The sequence below is a fragment of the Oncorhynchus keta genome, chromosome 1, assembly GCF_023373465.1.
Source record: "Oncorhynchus keta strain PuntledgeMale-10-30-2019 chromosome 1, Oket_V2, whole genome shotgun sequence".
Lineage (NCBI taxonomy): Eukaryota > Metazoa > Chordata > Actinopteri > Salmoniformes > Salmonidae > Oncorhynchus > Oncorhynchus keta.
In genome coordinates this window covers 29,965,672-29,989,162 of record NC_068421.1, presented here as the reverse complement: position 1 = coordinate 29,989,162, position 23,491 = coordinate 29,965,672, and the positions used below count along the sequence as shown (strand labels likewise).

General features: G+C 42.0%; 2 protein-coding genes and 2 pseudogenes across 8 annotated transcripts in view; all 4 read left to right on the top strand.

The window, feature by feature from the left end:
- LOC118368180 (claudin-14-like) overlaps positions 1-9,648 on the top strand; it is a 20,308-nt pseudogene extending 10,660 nt beyond the window's left edge. The window contains exon 3 of the transcript XR_008139104.1: positions 9,145-9,648. The product of XR_008139104.1 is annotated as a claudin-14-like (transcript). The remainder of the gene's footprint in view (positions 1-9,144) is intronic.
- cldnj (claudin j) overlaps positions 1-23,448 on the top strand; it is a 36,378-nt gene extending 12,930 nt beyond the window's left edge. The window contains exons 1-3 of one of the 6 annotated variants that reach the window (XM_052521035.1): positions 20,749-21,224; positions 21,343-21,430; positions 22,149-23,448. In XM_052521035.1, coding sequence (XP_052376995.1) covers positions 21,170-21,224; positions 21,343-21,430; positions 22,149-22,830 — 825 coding nt within the window. In that variant the 5' untranslated portion in view covers positions 20,749-21,169 and the 3' untranslated portion in view covers positions 22,831-23,448. Of the gene's footprint in view, positions 1-14,438; positions 14,461-20,748; positions 21,225-21,342; positions 21,431-22,145 lie in introns of those variants that run through there. The other 5 variants (XM_052521046.1, XM_035751685.2, XM_035751636.2 and 2 more) reach the window with 5 other exon arrangements.
- On the top strand, positions 12,256-13,567 carry LOC118368122 (claudin-4-like). The gene has a single exon (XM_035751950.2). The coding sequence runs from the start codon at positions 12,366-12,368 to the stop codon at positions 12,999-13,001; it is 636 nt and encodes a 211-aa protein (XP_035607843.1). The 5' UTR covers positions 12,256-12,365; the 3' UTR covers positions 13,002-13,567.
- LOC118394740 (claudin-4-like) lies at positions 14,982-15,515 on the top strand (annotated as a pseudogene).
- Positions 23,449-23,491: the final 43 nt, after the last annotated feature.

Here is a 23,491-nt window from a genome sequence, read left to right as displayed (position 1 = left end):
ACAGTGTCCAATGACGGGCCGAAAGTATGGAATCGCCCGCATCAAGAGCAACATCATTGATATATACAGAGAAAAGAGTCGGCCCGAGAATTGAACCCTGTGGCACCCCCATAGAGACTGCCAGAGGACCGGACAGCATGCCCTCCGATTTGACACACTGAACTCTGTCTGCAAAGTAATTGGTAACCAGGCAAGGCAGTCATCCGAAAAACCGAGGCTGTTGAGTCTGCCGATAAGAATTTGGTGATTGACAGAGTCGAAAGCCTTGGCGAGGTCGATGAAGACGGCTGCACAGTACTGTCTTTTATCGATGGCGGTTATGATATCATTTAGTACCTTGAGTGTGGCTGAGGTGCACCCGTGACCGGCTCGGAAACCAGATTGCACAGCGGAGAAGGTACGGTGGGATTCGAGATGGTCAGTGACCTGTTTGTTGACTTGGCTTTCAAGACCTTAGATAGGCAGGGCAGGATGGATATAGGTCTATAGCAGTTTGGGTCCAGGGTGTCTCCCCTTTGAAGAGGGGGATGACTGCGGCAGCTTTCCAATCTTGGGGATCTCAGACGATATGAAAGAGAGGTTGAACAGGCTGGTAATAGGGGTTGCGACAATGGCGGCAGATAGTTTCAGAAATAGCGGGTCCAGATTGTCAAGCCCAGCTGATTTGTACGGGTCCAGGTTTTGCAGCTCTTTCAGAACATCTGCTATCTGGATTTGGGTAAAGGAGAACCTGGAGAGGCTTGGGTGAGGAACTACGGGGGGCGGAGCTGTTGGCCGAGGTTGGAGTAGCCAGGCGGAAGGCATGGCCAGCCGTTGAGAAGTGCTTATTGAAGTTTTCGATAATCATGGATTTATCGGTGGAGACCGTGTTTCCTAGCCTCAGTGCAGTGGGCAGCTGGGAGGAGGTGCTCTTGTTCTCCATGGACTTCACAGTGTCCCAGAACTTTTTGGAGTTGGAGCTACAGGATGCAAACTTCTGCCTGAAGAAGCTGGCCTTAGCTTTCCTGACTGACTGCGTGTATTGGTTCCTGACTTCCTGAACAGTTGCATATCACGGGGCTATTCGATGCTATTGCAGTCCGCCACAGGATGTTTTTGTGCTGGTCGAGGGCAGTCAGGTCTGGAGTGAACCAAGGGCTGTATCTGTTCTTGGTTCTGCATTTTTGAACGGAGCATGCTTATCTAAAATGGTGAGGAAGTTACTTTTAAAGAATGACCAGGCATCCTCAACTGACGGGATGAGGTCAATGTCCTTCCAGGATACACGGGCCAGGTCGATTAGAAAGGCCTGCTCACAGAAGTGTTTTAGGGAGCGTTTGACAGTGATGAGGGGTGGTCGTTTGACTGCGGCTCCGTGGCGGATACAGGCGATGAGGCAGTGATCGCTGAGATCCTGGTTGAAGACAGCGGAGGTATATTTGGAGGGCCAGTTGGTCAGGATGACGTCTATGAGGGTGCCCTTGTTTACAGAGTTAGGGTTGTACCTGGTGGGTTCCTTGATGATTTGAGTGAGATTGAGGGCATCTAGCTTAGATTGTAGGACTGCCGGGGTGTTAAGCATATCCCAGTTTAGGTCACCTAACAGAACAAACTCTGAAGCTAGATGGGGGCGATCAATTCACAAATGGTGTCCAGGGCACAGCTGGGAGCTGACGGGGTCGGTAGCAGGCGGCAACAGTGAGAGACTTGTTTCTGGAGAGAGTAATTTTCAAAATTAGTAGTTCAAACTGTTTGGGTATGGACCTGGAAAGTATGACATTACTTTGCAGGCTATCTCTGCAGTAGACTGCGACTCCGCCCCCTTTGGCAGTTCTATCTTGACGGAAGATGTTATAGTTGGGTATGGAAATCTCTGAATTTTTGGTGGCCTTCCTGAGCCAGGATTCAGACACGGCAAGGACATCAGGGTTAGCAGAGTGTGCTAAAGCAGTGAGTAAAACAAACTTAGGGAGGAGGCTTCTGATGTTGACATGCATAAAACCAAGACATTTTCGATCACAGAAGTCAACAAATGAGGGTACCTGGGGACATGCAGGGCCTGGGTTTACCTCCACATCACCCGCGGAACAGAGAAGGAGTAGTAATGAGGGTGCGGCTAAAGGCTATCAAAACTGGTCGCCTAGAGCGTTGGGGGCAGAGGATAAGAGGAGCAGGTTTCTGGGCATGGTAGAATATATTCAGGGCATAATGCGCAGACAGGGGTATGGTGGGGTGCGGGTACAGCGTGTAGCCCAGGTAAGTTAAGCCCAGGCACTGGGTGATGATGAGAGAGGTTGTATCTCTGGACATGCTGGTTGTAATGGGTGAGGTCACCGCATGTGTGGGGGGTGGGACAAAGGAGGTAACAGGGGTATGCAGAGTGGATCTAGGGGCTCCATTGTGAACTAAAACAATGATAACTAACCTGAACAACAGTATACAAGGCATATTGACATTTGGGAGAGACATACAGCGAGGCATACAGTAATCACAGGTGTTGAATTGGGAAAGCTAGCTAAAAACAGTAGGCGAGGCTAATCAGCTAGCACAACAAACAGCAGGTAAAATGGCGTTGACTAGGCAACTGGGCCGACAGATAAACAAACAAGCAGAATGGGGTACCGTGATTAATGGACAGTCCAGCGTGCGTCAGCTATGTAGCCAAGAGATCAGTGTGCTCTCAATGACGTATGCTCTCAATGACGTATGCTCTCAATGACGTATGCTCTCAATGGACGTATGCTCTCAATGACGTATGCTCTCAATGACGTATTCTCTCAATGGACGTATGCTCTCAATGGACGTATGCTCTCAATGGACGTATGCTCTCAATGGACGTATGCTCTCAATGGACGTATGCTCTCAATGGACGTATGCTCTCAATGGACGTATGCTCTCAATGGACGTATGCTCTCAATGGACGTATGCTCTCAATGGACGTGTGCTCTCAATGGACGTATGCTCTCAATGGACGTATGCTCTCAATGGACGTGTGCTCTCAATGGACGTATGCTCTCAATGGACGTATGCTCTCAATGGACGTATGCTCTCAATGGACGTATGCTCTCAATGGACGTATGCTCTCAATGGACGTGTGCTCTCAATGGACGTATGCTCTCAATGGACGTATGCTCTCAATGGACGTATGCTCTCAATGGACGTGTGCTCTCAATGGACGTATGCTCTCAATGGACGTATGCTCTCAATGGACGTATGCTCTCAATGGACGTATGCTCTCAATGGACGTGTGCTCTCAATGGACGTATGCTCTCAATGGACGTATGCTCTCAATGGACGTATGCTCTCAATGGACGTGTGCTCTCAATGGACGTATGCTCTCAATGCTCTCAATGGACGTGTGCTCTCAATGGACGTATGCTCTCAATGGACGTGTGCTCTCAATGGACGTGTGCTCTCAATGCTCTCAATGCTCTCAATGGACGTATGCTCTCAATGCTCTCAATGGACGTGTGCTCTCAATGGACGTATGCTCTCAATGGACGTATGCTCTCAATGGACGTGTGCTCTCAATGGACGTATGCTCTCAATGGACGTATGCTCTCAATGGACGTATGCTCTCAATGGACGTGTGCTCTCAATGGACGTATGCTCTCAATGCTCTCAATGGACGTGTGCTCTCAATGGACGTATGCTCTCAATGGACGTGTGCTCTCAATGGACGTGTGCTCTCAATGCTCTCAATGCTCTCAATGGACGTGTGCTCTCAATGGACGTATGCTCTCAATGGACGTATGCTCTCAATGGACGTGTGCTCTCAATGGACGTATGCTCTCAATGGACGTATGCTCTCAATGGACGTATGCTCTCAATGGACGTATGCTCTCAATGGACGTATATGCTCTCAATTGGACGTATGCTCTCAATGGACGTATGCTCTCAATGGACGTATGCTCTCAATTGGACGTATGCTTTCAATGGACGTATGCTCTCAATGGACGTGTGCTCTCAATTGGACGTATGCTCTCAATGGACGTATGCTCTCAATGGACGTGTGCTCTCAATGGACGTATGCTCTCAATGGGATTTAATAGGGGCTCGCTGGCTTCGCTTGCCTTCAATTCTACAGGCGGCAACAATGTCATACTTGTTTAGACCAGACAGTATCAGATATAAATATATGGCCTACACTTAGAGAGATAGGGGCACTGTTTATATCGTTCGTATGCTTTCTTCTATGAGATACATTCAGCCTCTTGCGAATTGAAGGAAAATTATGAAACACAGACACAATTATTTGGTTCGTTTAAAAAAGAAAACCCCTGGCTTCCCTTGGCATCCGTGAATACACTCCACTGTATGGATATAGATGTTCTGTATACACATTTCTCCTCTAGCCACTCCCAGTTACCACACATTTAGATATTGTTCTGACATGCTTTGTTTTGCTTCTCACTTCGCTGCTAAAAGTACATTGAAAATGTAATAAACCAGAATAGTTTTACTAGTGAATCCCAATAAACGATTTTGCAACAGTGAGCCTGCAATGGACAAAACAAGGTCAGTGATTCAGTCACTCAGTCACAACACTGAGATGCGATATATCTCGTTAACTTGACATGAGCTTGATTTTACAAAATAAAATGAGATACAAATTAAATGTATTAATTTCCGTGACCGAGTATCTTTTCCCATCAATGTTCCTATTAGATAAATATCACAGGATGTTTACAATGGTAGGTGGCATTTACACAGGCAGCCCAATTCTGATATTCTGAAAGCACCTAAGGCTAAGATAATTTACTGTTTTTTTAACATTTTACTAGGCAGGTCAGTTAAGAACAAATTATTATTTTCAATGACGGCCTAGGAACAGTGGGTTAACTGCCTTGTTTATCATAGTTTTTGTCATGTGGGTGGCAGGCAGTTTCTTCATCATATTAGAACTATGCTGAGAGAGGGCATACATATATACCACTAGATAGCAGTAATGTGTCATCAGTGTATTTGATGGAGGGACATAACTGAGGTGTTGTACTATAATGCAGGTTTCTTTGAATAGAAAGAGAACAAACAGTCATTCAGAGTGAAACAATTATGCTATAGTTGATACTGGGCAGAATATGAGGATGATTTGGTCATTCAATGAACTGTCTCTGTAACACTACTGAATGACTTGATATTGGACTTCATCTTAACACAATAACAAAGCACCTAAGGCTAAGATAATTCACTGTTTATTTTATTGGGCAGGTCAGTTAAGAACAAATTCTTATTTTTAATGACAGCCTAGTCAAGTTACTAGTCCAACTGCCTTGTTCAGGGGTAGAAAGACAGTTTTTTTTACCTTGTAAGCTCTGGGATTTGATCTTCCAACCTTTCAGTTACGAGTCCAACGCTCTAACCACTAGGCTACCCTGCCACCCCCACTTGTGAGACAAATTAGAAAAATAACTAAAGGAAGGGATGTCATTTTAAGCTCTTTCAACATTTTCTGCATGAGAACGGCATAACTCGAACCCCTCTCTCTCCCTGATCGACAGATCTGATAGCATGGGAACATAATACTGCTTTCACACAGTTTAGTGTGAACCGACTCAACTCACTCCAGTCTTTTCAAAAACTCAACCATTATTTATTATTTTATTGATTTAGATGCTACTAGAGTGGATTGATTGCCTCTTTACAATAATAGATCAGAATTGCCGTTATAATCATTGGCCAGTATGGAGAATTAAGTAAAACCACAATTCCAAATCCCTATCTCCGGCCATGGCTAATTTAGGAAAGGGCCAAATTTAGCTAGCCACGGAGGACAACAACACAACGAGATGCAACAATTCAAGTTTTTCTGTCAATGGCGTGTGCTCTTAATGAGATTTGATAGTAGCTCGCTGGCTGCCCTTGCCTTCAGTGCTATGGGCGGCAACAACGTCATACTCGTTTGGACCAGACAGCATCAGATAGATGGCATACACGTAGAGAGATGCTGTTTCACTCACTCTGATTTTTTAATTTTTTTTATTTGATTTCACCTTTATTTAACCAGGTAGGCTAGTTGAGAACAAGTTCTCATTTACAACTGCAACCTGGCCAAGATAAAGCATAGCAGTGTGAACAGACAACACAGAGTTACACATGGAGTAAACAATTAACAAGTCAATAACACAGTAGAAAAAAAGAAAGAAAAAGAGTCTATACACATTGTGTGCAAAAGGCATGAGGAGGTAGGCGAATAATTACAATTTAGCAGATTAACACTGGAGTGATAAATGATCAGATGGTCATGTGCAGGTAGAGATACTGGTGTGCAAAAGAGCAGAAAAGTAAATAAATAAAAACAGTATGGGGATGAGGTAGGTAAATTGGGTGCTTACTGTGAGATACATTCGGCCTCGTGCGAATTGAAGGAAAATTAGTTGAAAGATACATTATTTTATGTTTAAAAAAATAATGGTAACATTTTTTATCCTTCCCTTGGCATCCATGAATACACGCCACTGTCTGCTTTTCAGCTTATTTTAATTGAAATTTAATTTAACCTTTATTTAACTCGGCAAGTCAGTTAAGAACAAATTCATTTTCCTAATTCCTACCAAAAGCCAAAAGGCCTCCTGTGGGGACAGGGCCTGGGATTAAAAAATAATAATAAATACAATATAAATATAGGACAAAACACACATCACACCAAGAGAGACAACACAACACAACACTACATAAAGAGATCATCCGAGACTTCTACAATCCTGTAATTGTTTACTCCATGTGTAACTCTGTGTTGTCTCTAGCCAGTGTCCACCAAGCCAGGATCGGGGACAGTCCTCCTAATATATCGTGGCGAGATCTATAAAATCCTACGTGGCAAGAGCAGACTGTGTGAGCAGATGGCAATATTGGCTTTGAACATTGAATAGCCTAACAATTTTGCTTTGAGCCTTTGTGAACAGACTTTTTGGGTTTTTACTCCAATCATTTTAATTTAAAAGTTTTTACATTTGAAAATGTTTTTATTCCATATTTTAATGAGTGATATCAAACTGTTGATTTATTGCATTGCTGGAATTGTGATTGGGTGTTGAGTAGTTGGACATCTGTAGGATGAAGTCCTTGTTTAGGATGGGCTACTCAAGTCTGAACAGTTAACTTTTGCGGCAACAGGTAGCCTAGTGGTTAGAGCGTTGGGCCAGTAACCGAAAGGTTGTTAGTTTGAAACCCAAGCTGACAAGGTAAAAATCTCTTGTTCTTCCCCCGAACAAGGCAGTTAACCCACTGTTCCTAGGCTGTCATTGTAAATAAGAATTTGTTCTTAACTAACTTGCCTAGTTAAATAAAGGTTCAATAAAACCCAGAGGCAGTGTGGTAAGATTGTCCACAAAGTAAATTAAACCAAATGCCAATAAAACTATTTCAATCTCCTGAAGGGCTCACTTGCTGACTGCAAACTGTTCTCAGAGCGTTCTGTATTATTCTGTCCGTAAATCCGTGTACGTCTATTTGTTATGTTTCTTATGGTATGTGTTAATGTGTGGATGTCCATCACCCATTTTGTATGATATGTTACGAATTACAATTCGTATTATATGTTAAGAATTTGCAAAAAGTAGTGTATATGTAATGAATTTTTAAAATGTATGACATGTTTCAAATTCTAGCTAGGTGGCTAACATTAGTTAAGCTAGGGTTTAGGGTTAAGTTTAGGGGTTAGGTTAAAAGGTTAAGGTTAGCTAAAAGGGTTAGGGGAAGGGTAGCTAATATGCTAAGTAGTTGCAAAGTAAAATGCTAAAGTTGTCTGTGATTCGAACTCGCAACCTTAGGGTTGCTAGACGTTCGCGTTATAAGTCCACTTACCCTACTTTTGTTTTTGCTTTAAAGTAACTATCTGTCTTATGTAACCATACCAAACGTAACATATCATACTAATGTCAGTGTCTTGGATTTACATTGTTACGTTTAGTCTATGAGACCAGGCTGCTTAATCATATATATCTCACATGTGCACTCCTCCTCTCCTTCTTCACCCCTCCTTGGTAGGCTAGGTCAATGCCTGACATAAATATTTCTAAATACTGTAGTGGTTTGGGGTCTCCATGTTTGAACCATTTTCTCAACACCATGTGCTCAATGTATCTTAAGCATAATCTAAATGGCTCTTGTGATTAGATGAGGGCTTTTGGGATGAAGACATGTTATTATGTGGTTTGAACATGTCACCAATGCCATTTTCCCTAAATAGCAAGTTGTTGACAGTTTATTGTAACCTGCAGTTGATGAAATGCAACATGATCAGACTGCAGTGAGTCACTTGTGGAAACAAATAACACATTGACTAACTGTGAGTGGAATGTTACTTTCATCATAACACATCCTATCTTTGCATCTTTGAAGTATACTATTTCCCAATGTTGATACACGGTGTCAGTAAAACCAATTTTCTTATTTGTAAAATAAATAGCCCTTCCTATACGTGTATTTACATTTTCAAAGTCACAATGAAGGTTTGGGATTGAGCATTTTGACAGATGGTCATGCCTTCATGGAAGTGCCAGTTTCAGTGTCTATTGATGGAAAGAAGTGTGACTATCTGAACTCCAGGTTGTTTTGAACCTGTCGCACATGAAAGAGAGCTTTCTGAAAATGACAGTATTGAGTAAAAGATTGCTACCACTCCTTCAGCTCCGTCTGTGTGTCACACAGTATCTACAGCGTGACAGTCTGAGGAATCTGGTCTGTCCAGAACAACTCACCTGACAGGAAACTACTCCTCCTGCACATTTGTCCTCCTCAGCAGGCTCCAGTTGTTTCTGACCTAGGCAGCCAAATTGATATTTTTCCCACTCCAGACACAGCCTCTCGTCATGGGGAGGATTGGCAAGGAGGTGTTGGGCCAACTGCTCAGATTAATCGGCTTCGTGGGGGTGGCAGTGACCATGGGTATCCCCATGTGGAGGGTGACCACGTACGTACATTGGTGCTAACATTGTGACAGGCCAGATCGTGTGGGATGGCCTGTGGATGAACTGCAAGATGCAGAGCACGGGACAGATGCAGTGTAAGATAAATGACTCAGTGATGAGGCTATCCATGGACCTCCAGGCAGCAAGGCCCTTGGTCATCATCTCCATCATCTTCAACTTTGTTGGCCTGTTTTGTTGTCACCTTCATCGGGGGCCAGTGCACCAGCTGCCTGAAATCGAATTCCTCCAAGAGTAAAGTGACGATCCTTGGAGGCATCCTGCAGCTCATTGGTGCTCTTCTGGTCCTCATCCCTGTTTGCTGGTAAGCGACGTTCACTATCTCCGACTTTAATAACCCTCTGACCATCGAGACCCAGAGGAGGGAGATAGGAGCCTCCATCTACATCGGCTTGGGCTCCACAGCGCTGCACCTCATCGGGGGGATCATCCTCTGCACCTCCTGCCCGCCCCAGAAGATGTATGGGTACCCGAGCTATCCTCAAGGAGCGCACATGTACCCCTATCCAGGCCAACCAATGGTCCAGGCGGGGCCCTATGGGAGAGTTTACACCCCAACCAGCAGGCCCTACTCAGGGACAGAGTCGTGTGCACCAAGCAAGCCGTATGCAGCACCAATAGAATACGCTTTACCTGGACGGCCTGGACAGTATCTGTAACAAAGTGAAATGGAAAGAGGAAAGTTCTCCCTGAATATTGACTGGTATTCTCAACCTTGATGTTTTCAAGCGATTGTTTTGCTTTGCTTTGCCTCTGCAGAGTGTGATTGTGCCACCAAAATGTACTTATTTCATGTACTTTTGTCCACAATGATATGTAGATATTGTTATTGATGAGAATAACATGCAATTTATAGACATGAAAGTGGTTCAGAGTGAATAAAATTCATTTTGTTTACAAGTTTTTGCACCTGCACACAAGCGGAAGAATCTGTTATTTCAAATGTTGACAATGTAAATCCTTAAGTATTGACTTCTAGTATGCAAACGTTATGAGAAATTGTTTGATAATGAGAATGGATATAGCATAAATGTTCATTTTAGCAGCAGCCTGTGTTTTTCTCCCATTGTGCAACTGATGCTGTTGTTTTGTAAATAGCTGGTTGGTCTATAACTTGTGATGTATCGGTACACAAAAACAACACATTTTTCTGTAAATATTTTTACCAAAAATAAACACACTTTATGATATAATGTGAAGTCTTAATGTGTCTTTGTGGAAAAGTGGTGAAACAACAGCTGCAATTTCAAATGTTCATAAACTATGAGCAATAATCATACCAATAATCAAAGCCTATGCATTTTCAAACTTACAATTCATGTTTTAAAAGTTGCATTTTGAATTAAATTCTCCCTAAATCATGAATCTAAAAGTCTAAGCCATTGGGGGCAGTGGCGAAAAAAGTACCCAATTGTCATACTTGAGTAAAAGTAATGATACCTTAACAGAAAATGACTCAAGTAAAATACTACTTGAGTAAAAGTCAAAGTATTTGGTTTGAAATATACTTAAGTATCAAAAGTAAATACAATTGCTCAAATATACTTAAGTATCAAAAGTAAATGTATAAATAATTTAAAATTCCTTATATTAAGCAAACCAGACGGAACAATTATCTTGTTTTTTACTTAAGTACTTTACACTACTGATTGGGGGGGAGTGGGTACTAAGATAACTTTTGAAATTGTTTTAAATTGTTCATACCATGGATCATGTAGCTATTTGATTTGGAATTTTAGGACCCCTTCAGGTATAAAAAAAACATTTGAAAAATATTGCATTTGTCCTTTTCTACAAAAGCCAATAGAAGCACATTGAATAACACATTCATAAATGGCACAAAAAAAAGACAGTAAAAAGTCAATCATGAGGAATAAAGTGTTGAAGTTTCTGTGCTACATCTAGAAGATATAAGAAAGCTCTGGATATATATATATATATATATATATATATATATATATATATATATATATATATATATATATATATATATATATATATTTTTTTTTTTTACACATATTTAACCCCTTTATTTTTGTTGCCACAAAACCTTCTCCATACATCTTCTATTCTTTTGTATGGGTTACCTTAAGATGAGTCCCGTGACACATAGTTTGTAGCCCAAACAGTTTGGACGCTACAGAAAATGGCACATCAGCGTTACTGACATCAGACGAGTCCCGTGGAGCTTGTAGGGGTTGTGGAGCAAAAATGGAGAAGTCTCATCTTTCCATATTAGTTTTGTAGGCCAAACCGTTCGGACGCTACTGACATTTTCGTGAGAAGGCCAATTTTAGGGATGTCTCATGGGCTGACAAACACCGCTGTAGCTCGGCCACCTTCCACCGCAGATGCGGAAGGTCGACATAGGCGGATGTGGCTGATTGAGACACAGCCAGTGCAAAAAAAAAAGATATCTATAGCTTAAACTGATGGATTTTGATGGGGTGCGTCAATAGACTCTTAATGATTTTAAGGGATCAACATCTTTTAGTTACATAATGACGTAACTGGTCATTTCTGTTTATTTTGACGATAGCATGGTTTCTCATAAGCTACCTCATATCTCCTCTCTCCAAATATACAAACATCCCACTGGGCACACACTGGTTGAATCTACGTTGTTTCCACGTAATTTCAATAAAATTAGGTCCGTTGAACCAACGTGGAATAGATGTTGAATTGACATCTGTGCTCAGTGGGATAGTTTTGAGATTCTAAACTGTTATTCAAATCGGTTGTTTAATTAGATTACCGCTTTCTTTAAAATGAAGGTCTCTTAAATCTGAACCGGCTTAAAGGCAATGTTCTGTAATGTGTTTATTTAATGTATTGGTTTACTACATGAAAGAAATGGGTTCAGGATCAAAACCAAGAAAACAGAAAGTGAATATAGGCCTAAACTTACTTCTGGCTATGACAAATCACAATTCTGGTGTTATTAGCAACTTGACTAGAGGAAAAAATTGTTGCAATAAACAATGTCATCATGAAAAAGTGGAACAAAATTAGTAGCTTCGAACTTCCGGCCATGACTAATTCAGGTGGCATTGTTGACAGTTTATGTCTCTACCATAACCTGTGGGCAGACAGGCCTAACCTCCCAGCTATCCAGCATTCACTACAGAGGCATTGTTTGAATGGACAAATGACTATCTCTTCACAGGTCTTGTTTTCGTTAGCGTGTCTCATCGAAACCGGTCGTCCAACCACACATACCGACCGGGAAGTGAAAGAATCTGGCCCAGCTTGAAAATTACCATGTCAACTGGTTTCAGGTCAGGGGGAAAGAAGTTGACTCCACCCTTTCAGGAGCAGAGAGATCCATATAACTTCAGGGGATGTGACTGAGCCATTAGTTAACAACGATTACAACCAAGCTGAGCTGACCTGACTCTCCTCTACAACCTCTGCCCCTAGCTTCATTGATTTTACAACAAAAAATAAGTCTTCAAAATGGTGTCGATGGGAAGACAGATGCTGGGCTTCGTCCTGGCTACCATCGGGTTCCTGGGGACCATCATTGTGTGTGCCCTGCCTATGTGGAAAGTCACAGCCTTCATCGGAGCCAACATTGTGACTGCTCAGGTCATCTGGGAGGGCTTGTGGATGAACTGTGTAACCCAGAGCACGGGACAGATGCAGTGCAAGATCTACGACTCCCTTCTGGCCTTACCCCAGGACCTGCAGGCTGCCAGAGCTCTGAGCGTCATCGCCATCATCGCGTCATGCTTCGGCATCCTCCTGGGAATTGCTGGAGGAAAGTGCACCAACTTTGTGGAGGATGAGGCATCCAAAGCTAAAGTAGCCATTGCCAGCGGGATCATCTTCATCGTGGCTGGCGTCCTCATCCTCGTCCCTGTCTGCTGGTCCGCCAACACCATCATCAGGGATTTCTACAACCCTCTGCTGGTCGAGGCCCAGAGGAGGGAGCTGGGGGCCTCGCTATACATCGGCTGGGGCACCGCAGGGCTCCTGATCCTGGGAGGGGGGCTCCTCTGCAGCTCCTGCCCACCCAAGGAGGAGCGTGACAACTACCCAGTGAAGTACTCACAGGCAAGATCCACAGCTACCAGCAGAGCTTACGTCTGAGCAGGAAACTGTTGAAAGAGAGACTATAACTTATTTGATTACCTTTGGTAATCCTCTGTGAATTGAAAATACCCTGCAAGACTTGGCATTTTCAAGTCTTGTTCTTCTGCATTTTACATTGTGAAAGTGATGTGAAATCAAAACAGAATGAATCTATGAAAACAAATTTACTGAGTACTTTAGGACTGCAAGAAAAAGACAAGACAGAACTCTTGTCCATAAGAGAAGTAGTGTGACTGTATATGCTGCTTGTAGAGATCATCTCAAGAATCAAGATAGGGATGACTGAAGTGAATTGAAGCCATTCCCATAACCCTAACTTCTCTTTTGTTGTATAAGGACACTGTACCAGAATGATAATATTGATATTCATGTAAGAACATGGGCAATATGATTTGAGAGTTAAACCATAGGTACAGTATATATGTATGATTCACTTGTCATAAATTTGTACCGTAGATCACAGTATGTTTTGCAAACATACAATATATGTTCATTGATTATGTCTAAAGAACTTGTTCAATTGCTAACTTTATTTTTTTATAAAACGTTTCCAACAAAGTTTACACATTGGTCTTATCTGTCTTTTTTAAATAAATAGACTCCAAGTTACTGTGATTTCCTTTATCTCAGCTGAAATCTTAAATGTCTAATAGCATAGTATTTAGGTGAAATGACCTTCTGATGATCCTTCCCCACTGCCTTCTGTTCAAATTACACCAAAAGTGGTTTTGGAAAGTGGGATTTTACATCCCATTGATTCGAGTAAGAAAGTGAGGAAAATATTTAGTCCTGTCACACAATCCTGAGAACACCAATTTCTTCTAACGATTTGAAATAAATTGACCCCATTATACCTTCTGAGACATTTACTGTAAGACTGGCAGTGACAGATTGACACCAATTCGTTTTCAAAATCTTTAAAGTGGGGCAAGAATGCACAGATTAACCAGTTACCCAATTTACGTCAGGTGGGATAAGAAAACAGTTCTGTATTTTAAACTGGCTTCCTCTCAGAACCAGCTATGTAGAATTTAGGTCCACCAGACAAACATTAGAAAAACTGGTAGATCCGGGTTTTGTTTTCATTGTTGAATAGACTATAGTCCCTACATTCTTTAACTGTGAAGCACTAACAACAGTATTACGTTATCACCCCTGAAACTACATCGTCATTCCTTGTGACATGTTTTGGTATAATTGGCACATCTTCTTGTGAAAGTGACACACTTTTTACATACTGTACATTACATAATGCTTTAGTTAACAGTGCACATGGAGAAATATGTTGTATGACTTTAAAAAGATTAGATTATCTCTCGCTCTCTCTCCCCCCCTCTCTCTTCTGTCCATTGGTGTGCAGATGCTATGTGAATGTCTCCAAACCGGTTGGGGCATACTGTATGCTCTGGATACTGTGGTGACGTCTCGAAGCCAGTGAGAGTGAAGCTTGGCATAGGTGTGTAAAGCAAAGTAAAACACATCACTGTTGTTTTTTAAGTTGAGAATGTGTAAACTAAGAAGGTATGATGTGTTCAAAAATCCTCTCTTTTATTTCCTGCCCTCCAACAACTATATATAAACTTAATTCAGCACTATTTGCCATCTATTGCTGATAATGTCAAATCCCATTGAAAGTTTATTTTGCAGTTTGCGCTTTTAAGCTGCTGAGTTTTCTGGCACATACCTACATCCTCGTTCCTCATCGATGTGTTTGAACCATAACAGCTTTTGTAAACCAATCTACCATCTCCAAAAAGGAGAATAAAATGAAACACTCACCTTTATTGTCCACAGACAACAAAGAATCCTGTAAGGCTGAGATTCTTTGGCTGGCTCTCTGTTTCTTATAACAGCTAGTAACACTCTTCTTTCTCATTTTCAAATGTACATAAACACTTGATCAGCTTCCAATATTAACTTGGAGACACTTGGAGTGAGTCGACGAGTAGAGCGAGACAGAGAGTCACTGCATTCAGAATGGGTTCTATGGGCATGTAGATGCTGGGCAGTGCCCTGGCCTTGCTCGGCTGGGTGGGGACGATCATTGTCTGCGGCGTGCCCATGTGGAGGGTAACTGCCTTCAACGGCAACAACATTGTCACCTCGCAAACCATATGGGAGAGCATCTGGATGAGCTGTGTGGTCCAGAGCACGGGCCAGATGCCGTGTAAGGTAAATGACAGCTAGCCCTCAGCTCCGACCTGCAGGCTGCCAGAGCGCTGGTCGTGGTGGACATCGTGGTAGGAATCGCCAGCCTCCTCATGGCGTTCGCTGGGGGGAAGTGCACCAACTTTGTGGTGGAGGAGGTAGCCAAGGCACAGATGACAGTGGGGGCAGGGGGGGTGCTCTATCATCAGTGGGTTCCTGTGTCTCATCCCTGTATCCTGGACGGCCAGAATCTTCATCCAGGAATTCTACAATCCGCTCCTGGTGGATGCCCAGCAGAGGGACCTGGGGGCCGCGCTCTACATCAGCTGGGGGGCTGGGATCCCCCTATGTGAGGGGGCTTAGTCGTCAGGAGGTCACATCAAGGCAGCAGGTTCTGTGGCAAGCCCCTCCACCCCAACAAAGACCTACATTTAACATGACAGTTCATGGGACAAACTGGTCGGCATGAACATTTCAAAAGGTATTGGTGGTATAATGTCACGCCCTGACCATAGTAAGCTGTTTACTCTCTATGTTGGTTGGGACGTGATAGTGACTAGGGTGGGTCATCTATGTTTTTTGTATGTCTATGTTGGCCTGATATGGTTCCCAATCAGAGACAGCTGTTTATCATTGTCTCTGATTGGGGATCATATTTAGGTAGCCATTTCCTCATTTGTGTTTGTGGGATCTTGTCTACATTGAGTTGCCTGAGTGCACACCAGTAGTTTCACGGTTCGTTTATGCTTTATTGTTTTTTTTGTGAGCTTCAGTTTATTAAAAATATGTGGAACTCTATTCACGCTGCGCCTTGGTCAACTCATTATGACGAACGTGACATATAAGGTATATGGACAGACAATGGAATATGAAGGAAAAGGTCCCAGTGGAAGGATGTTGTTTGCACAGACAGTGTACTATGAAGGAAAAGGTCCCAGTGGAAGGATGTTGTTTGCACAGACAGTGTACTATGAAGGAAAAGGTCCCAGTGGAAGGATGTTGTTTGCACAGACAGTGTACTATGAAGGAAAAATGTGCACAACTTTGATTAGCCAGGGAAACACTACACTCTTAGAAAAAAGGGTTCCAAAACGGTTATTCAGCTGTCCTCAAATCAAATCAAATTGTATTGGTCACATACACATGGTTAGCAGATGTTATTGCGAGTGTTGCGAAATGCTTGTGCTTCTAGTTCCGACAGTGCAGTAATATCTAACAACTACCTAATACACACAAATCTAAGTAAAGGAATGGAATAAGAATATATAAATATATGGATGAGCGATGATCGAGCGGCATACGCAAGATGCAATTGATGGTATAAAATACAGTATATACATGAGATGAGTAATACAAGATATGTAAACATTATTAAAGTGGCATTATTAAAGTAACTTTTAATAATTTATTTAAGTGGCCAATGATTTCAAGTCTGTATGTAGGCAGCAGCTTCTCTGTGTTAGTGATGGCTGTTTAACAGTCTGATGGCTTGAGATAAAAGCTATTTTTCAGTCTCTCAGTCCCAGCTTTGACGCACCTGTGCTGACCTTGCCTGGTAGCGGGGTGAACATGCAGTGGCTCTGGCGATTGTTGTCCTTGATGATATTTTTGGCCTTCCTGTAACATCAGGTGCTGTAATTGTCCTGGAGGGCAGGTAGTTTTCCCCCGGTGATGCATTGTGCAGACGCACCACCTTCTGGAGAGCCTTGTGGTTGTGCGTGGTGCAGTTCCGTACCAGGACATGATACAGCCCGACAGGATGCTCTCAATTGTGCATCTGTAAAAGTTTGTGAGGGTTTCAAGTGACAAGCCCAATTTCATCAGCCTCCTGAGGTTGAATAGGTGCTGTTGGACCATTTCCGTTTGAAATGGTTCCCTCTGTTGAAAGGGTTCTACATAGAATTCAAAAGGATTCTACCTGCAACCAAAAAGGCTTATTCAAAGAACACTTTTAGGTTCTAGATGGCAATTTTTTCTAAGTGTATGAGTGTATTAATATGCCACTATTTTGATATATGTAAATGTTATTTGTTTCTCGAAGTATTGCATGGCAATGTAATTTTCAACCATTTAAAGGAAGTTGATTATACAGTAGACTGTTGCAAATTATATTAGTCGGCACGTTTATACTGTTGTATGTCCTCTTTTATTACATAAACCATTTTTTCCATATTTCAGGTGTGTGTGTTGACTCAGTACTCCCACTGATGTCCTTGTTTTCCCTAAGCATTCATCATCATCATAAAATCCTCTCTGTGAGATATAAAACAGTACACTGAGAAAACCTGTTTGACAGGATCTGGTGTCAAATAACTCTACCCAGGCTTCAAATCCAATAACTACATCACAGCCTGTAGGGAGGAGGTCAGAGAACTGGCAGTGTTGTTCCAGGACAACAACCTCTCCCTCAATGTGAACAAGACAAAGGAGCTGATTGTGGACTACAGGAAAAGACCGAACAGGCCCCGATTAACATCGACAGGACTGTAGTGGAGGGGGTTGAGAGTTTCAAGTTCCTTGGTGTTCACATCACCAATGAACTATCATGTTCCAAACACACCAAGACAGTCGTTAAGAGGGCACGACAACACCTTTTACCCTTCAGGAGACTGAAAAGATTTGGCATGGGTCCCGGATGCATCACCACCTAGTATGGCAACTGCTCGGAATCTGACCGTAAGACGCTACAGAGGGTAGTGCGTACGGCCCAGTACATCACTGGGGCCAAGCTTCCTGCCATCCAGGAACTTCAGTTGAAGTCTGAAGTTTACATACACCTTAGCCAAATACATTTAAACTCAGTTTTTCACAATTCCTGACATTTAATTCTCGTAAAAATTCCCTGTTTTAGGTCAGTTAGGATCACCACTTTATTTGAATAATGTCAGAATAGTAGTAGAGAGAATTATTTATTTAAACTAACATTATTTGGTAGCATTGCCTTTAAATTGTTTAACTTGGGTCAAACGTTTCAGGTAGCCTTCCAAAAGCTTCCCACAATAAGTTGGGTGAATTTTGTCCCATTCCTCCTGACAGAGCTGGTGTCAGGTTTGTAGGCCTCCTTGCTTGCACACGCTTTTTCAGGTCTGCTCACAAGTTTTCTATAGGATTGAGGTCAGGGCTTTGTAATACCTTGACGTTGTTGTCCTTTAGCCATTTTGCCACAACTTTGGAAGTATACTTGGGGTCATTGTCCATTTGGAAGATCCATTTGCGGCCAAGCTTTAACTTCCTGACTGATGTCTTGAGATGTTGCTTCAATATATCCAAATAATTTTCCAACCTCATGATGCCATCTATTTTGTGAAGTGCACCACTTCCTCCTGCAGCAAAGCACCTCCACAACATGACACTGCCACCCCGTGCTTCACGGTTGGGATGGTGTTCTTCGGCTTGTAAGCATCCTCCTTTTCCCTCCAACTATAGTTTGTTAACAAGAAATTTGGGGAGTGGTTGAAATACTAGTTTTAATGACTCCAACCTAAGTGTATGTAAACTTCTGACTTCAACTGTATATACTAGGCGGTTTCAGAGGAAAGCCCAAAAAACTGTCAGAGACTCCAGTCACCCAAGTCTTAGACTGTTTTCTCTGCTTCCGCACGGCAAGTGGTACCGGTACGCCAAGTCAGACAGCTTCTACCCCCAAGCCATAAGACTGCTGAACAATTAATCAATTGACTACCGGACTATTTACATTGACCCCCCCCCATTTGTTTTGTACACTGCTGCTACTCGCTGTATTTAGCCTCGTTATTGTTATTTTATTGTGTTACTTTTTATAATTTTTTAACTTTAGTTTATTTGGTAAATATTTTCTTAACTCTTTCTTGAACTGCACTGTTGGTTAAGGGCTTGTAAGCATTTTACGGTGAGGTCTACACTAGCTGTATTCTGCGCATGTGAGATATAAAGTTTGATTTTGATTCAATGTGTTTTTTCGACCAACATATACAATTGAAGGCATCCAAACATTGGGTTTACTGTATGTTTATTATGACAGTTATTATTGTAAAGGGGAAATCAATCCACTCTTAACATCTAAATCAATAAAATAAGTCGGTTCACACTAAGTTGTGAGAAAAAAGCATCATGTTCCCATGCTATCAGATCTGTCGATCTGGGAGAGAGGGGCTCGAGTTACGCCGTTCTCATGCAGAAAATGTCTCACCATTAAATTCTCTTAGCCTTAGGTGTTTTGTTATTGAGGTAAGATAAAGTTTAATATCAAATCATTGATTGTCACGCTATATTCAGTTGTGTTACAAAGACAGTTCATTAATATTATGTAAGATTGAATGATCAAATCATCCTCATATTCTGCCCAGTATCAACTTTAGCATAATTGTTTCAATCTGAATGACTGATTCACTGCTTCTTGTTCTCTTTCTATTCTATTCAAAGAAACCTGCAATATAGTGCAACACCTCAGTCATGTCTGTCCATCAAATACACTGATGACACACTACTGCTATCTAGTGGTATATACTTATGCCCTCTCTCAGCATAGTTCTATTATGACAAATGATGAAGAAACTGTCTGCCACCTACATGACAAAAACTATGACAAAGCACCTAACAATGCACCTACCTCCCTCACTAACTTTAAGCATCAGCTGTCAGAGCAGCTTACCGATCATTGCACCTGTACATAGCCCATCTGTAAATAGCCCACCCAACTACCTCATTCCCATATTGTTATTTATTTTTTGCTCCTTTGCTCCCCAGTATCTCTACTTGCACATTCATCGTCTACACATCTATCACTCCAGTGTTTAATTGCTAAATTGTAATTATTTCGCCACTACGGCCTATTTATTGCCTTACCTCCCTAATCTTACTACATCTGCACACACTGTATATAGACTTTTCTATTGTGTTATTGACTGTATGCTTGTTTATCCCATGTGTAAACTCTGTGTTGTTTGTGTCGCACTGCTTTGCTTTATCTAGGCCAGGTCGCAGTTGTAAATGAAAACTTGTTATCAACTGGACTACCTGGTTAAATAAAGGTGAAATAAAAATAGAAAATACCATTGTAAAGATCCTGTGATGTTTATCTAATAGGAACACTGATGGAAACATCTGCTCAGTCATGATAATTAATACATTTAATTTGTTTTGTATATATCACTTTATTTAGTAAAGTCAAGCTCATGTCAAATTAACGAGATACATCACATCTCAATGTTGTGCTGACTGAATCACTGACCTTGTATAGTCCATTGCAGGCTCACTGTTGAATAATCAATTCTGGGAATTCACTAGTAAAACTATTCTGGTTTAGTAGATTTTCAATATATTTTTAGCAGCGAAGTGAGAAGCAAAACAAAGCATGTCAGAACAATATCTAAACGTGTGGTAACTGGGAGTGGCTAGAGGAGAAAACTGTAAACAGAACATATTGTAGTAAGTCTATCTCCAATAATCATTATGGTAGTACCCCAAGTTCCACTGTAAAATAGACGATCCACTTCTGGCGTTTTCATGTGAAGTGGCAAAGATACTTTGTCACGTAGAGTAGGCCAGAAGGCTAAACTGGATAACCTAACCTCTATCAAAATAAAAAGATGGCGGAGCCGCAAAAGTTCTTCTGTGCAAAGGTGTTTATTTACAAGTGATTCCGGAACAAAAAAACAACAGTACTGCCATCAACGTCTACCTTATGGGACAGCTTAAAAACAATGCTGCCCCATCCACAGCCCAAAAATACCCTCCTATGACTGAAAGAGAGGCTCCTTTTGTAGGGCTAGCCCCTCCCCTCAGAACAATTAACCCTAATTAATTAATCAATTAACAATACAAACCTACATTTTCCATGAACTAAACATACTAAAGGATATACATTGCAACACGGTTTTAAACAATATCACAACATAACATTTACAACATTACATCACTACTGACAATATCTTTCAATATGCCCATATGCATTAATGAGCCATTTGGGACAGGCACTATAAAGCCAACCCAATTCCCTTAGCTTGGGTCCTTTTCTAGCATACCCGGAAGCTACAGAGATGGAGAGTAAGGAACAGAACAAACAAACAATGCGCTCATCCACAACATTGATAAGTATAATAATTATTATATCTCTCAAATATGAACATTGACAAGTGTGAAATGCATGCACCAAGACAGAAGTTAATTTGTGTGTCGACCCACATTGTTAACTTATCTTATAATGGCGCAGGGAGGAGTGATGAATATGTGTGTGCGTTAAAGAACCAAATGCTGCCCGCGGCCAGTGACGGACTTCTACGTCACATACTTCATAAAAGGTTATCTATCAATGGACTTTCCCTCCCTTCATGTCCAACAGGGAACAACCCCTTGTTTACTGCAGTTGGCAATGGAACCGGGCAAAGCCAAAACAGAATTCAGACAGGGCAGGTTATAAGTGTCAGAGATACAGTATTATTCCAATTAAAGAGTTTATTCATTTTAAAATGAATTTCCTAAAAGGGTATTGATGTGGGATCTAAAGGTGTGATAGGCAATAAACTGAGGGGTGAAATGAACGGTTTCTGCATTATACAAGCTGATTGGCCTCTACTCCCCAAACAGAAACATCCCTACTCATCTCTGTCCTGTAGTGTGCCTGTTAGGACGAACTGTAGGGTGGAAAATGTCCAACCTAGAACCACACAATGCATCATTGCATTGGCGTTCCTTTCAGTCAAACAGACAAAGTGCATAAACCTCAGTGCTTCAGCACGGACAATTGGAATTCATGGACTTATTGACTATGGAACAAGCGGTATCTTGTATTGCAACTTGCATTACCAGGGTTTGGGTTCGGTTCCCATGGTAGAGCAGTACGAAAATGAATGGAATCAGCACTGTAAGTAGATCTAGAGAGCGTCTGCTAAATGACCAAAACATTTTTTTATGTTGTCTTTGTAAAAAGAAAAGTGTGGTAATTGCTAGGTTGTAATCACAGCGATAAAAGAGCAAACAGCCATGTTGAGCATATTTTTCCCTTTCTTTTATCACCAGTTCTGTGCAAGCTGTAGCCCCCCCACACCCCATGGCTGTGGAGGAGCTGGGCATCACCTTGTCCATGGTGGGCCTGGCAGGCACCATCCTGATCTGCGCCCTGCCCATGTGGAAGGTCACAGCGTTTATCGGCACCCACCTGGTGGTCATGCAGGTGTTCTGGGAGGGCCTGTGGATGACCTGTGTGTCTGAAACCACGGGACAGATGCAGTGTAAGATCTACGACGCTCTTCTAGACCTGTCCCCTGACCTCCAGGCGGCCCGGGGCCTCATTTTCATCAGCATGGTACTGGGCTGCCTGGCGTTCCTCGTCTTCCTCCTGGGGGCTAGGTGTACCAACTGCCTGAGCCGTCCCAGGGTCAAAGCCTGCATGGTGCAGGCCGCAGGGATCACCTTCACCCTGGCTGGGTTAAGCATCATAGTGGCTGTGTCGTGGACAGCCCAGTCTATCATTAGGGACTTCTATAACCCGCGGGTCCCTGAGGTGCTGAAGAAGGAGATGGGGGCGGCCATCTATGTGGGCTGGGTGACCTCTGGGTTCCTGTTCTGTGGAGGAGGGTTGCTGTGTACCAGATGTCCTCCAGGGGGGAGAGAGGGCAGGCATGGTTCCAGCAATAGGTACACCCTGGCTAGGATGCCCACTCACACTCACAGCAGCTACGCCATAAAGAACTATGTGTGAGAGGAGAGTGCTTTATTTGCCTGTTAACTTCAGGTAAATCATGCAGGTGTTGGCACTCTGAAGAGCCATGTCACAGCATGTTTTTCCCTCTTTTGAACATTGCATGTGCATGTCTGGTCGTTCAGTGTATTGTCTGACTTTGATGCATTTAAAATTGCCCTGGAACTATTTGATACAGTAGCTTTGGTGGAAGTTATTAAAAATAAGATAATATTAGTTCATTATTGTTATAAAATAAGTCTGGCTTAGGTAATTGTAGATATTCAAATGTTCACTATCCCCATGAAAAAGGTCTGTTGAGGAAATATCTGTTATTGAAATATAATCACTGAAAATCAACAGGTTACTGTTATTGACAGTACAAGTACGTCCACTGATTGAACCTGATTGTTTTTACATCCCTGTGTTGTAATTCACATCATTTCATTTTTTACATCCTATTAAACTGTGGTTATTTCTTGTAATGTGTTTTAGGAACAATGTTTTTCACATTTGACTTTGTGACTAGAATCTGCTTTAAAAGAAAATAAATGCAGCATTTTAGAGGGCAGCAAATCATGTTCTTTGAATGATTTGCGATATGAACCGAATATAAATAAACATTTTGATCCTAAATTACTTTTGTTGCATCTCTTTTATTTATCTTATTGGAAAAAGGTGT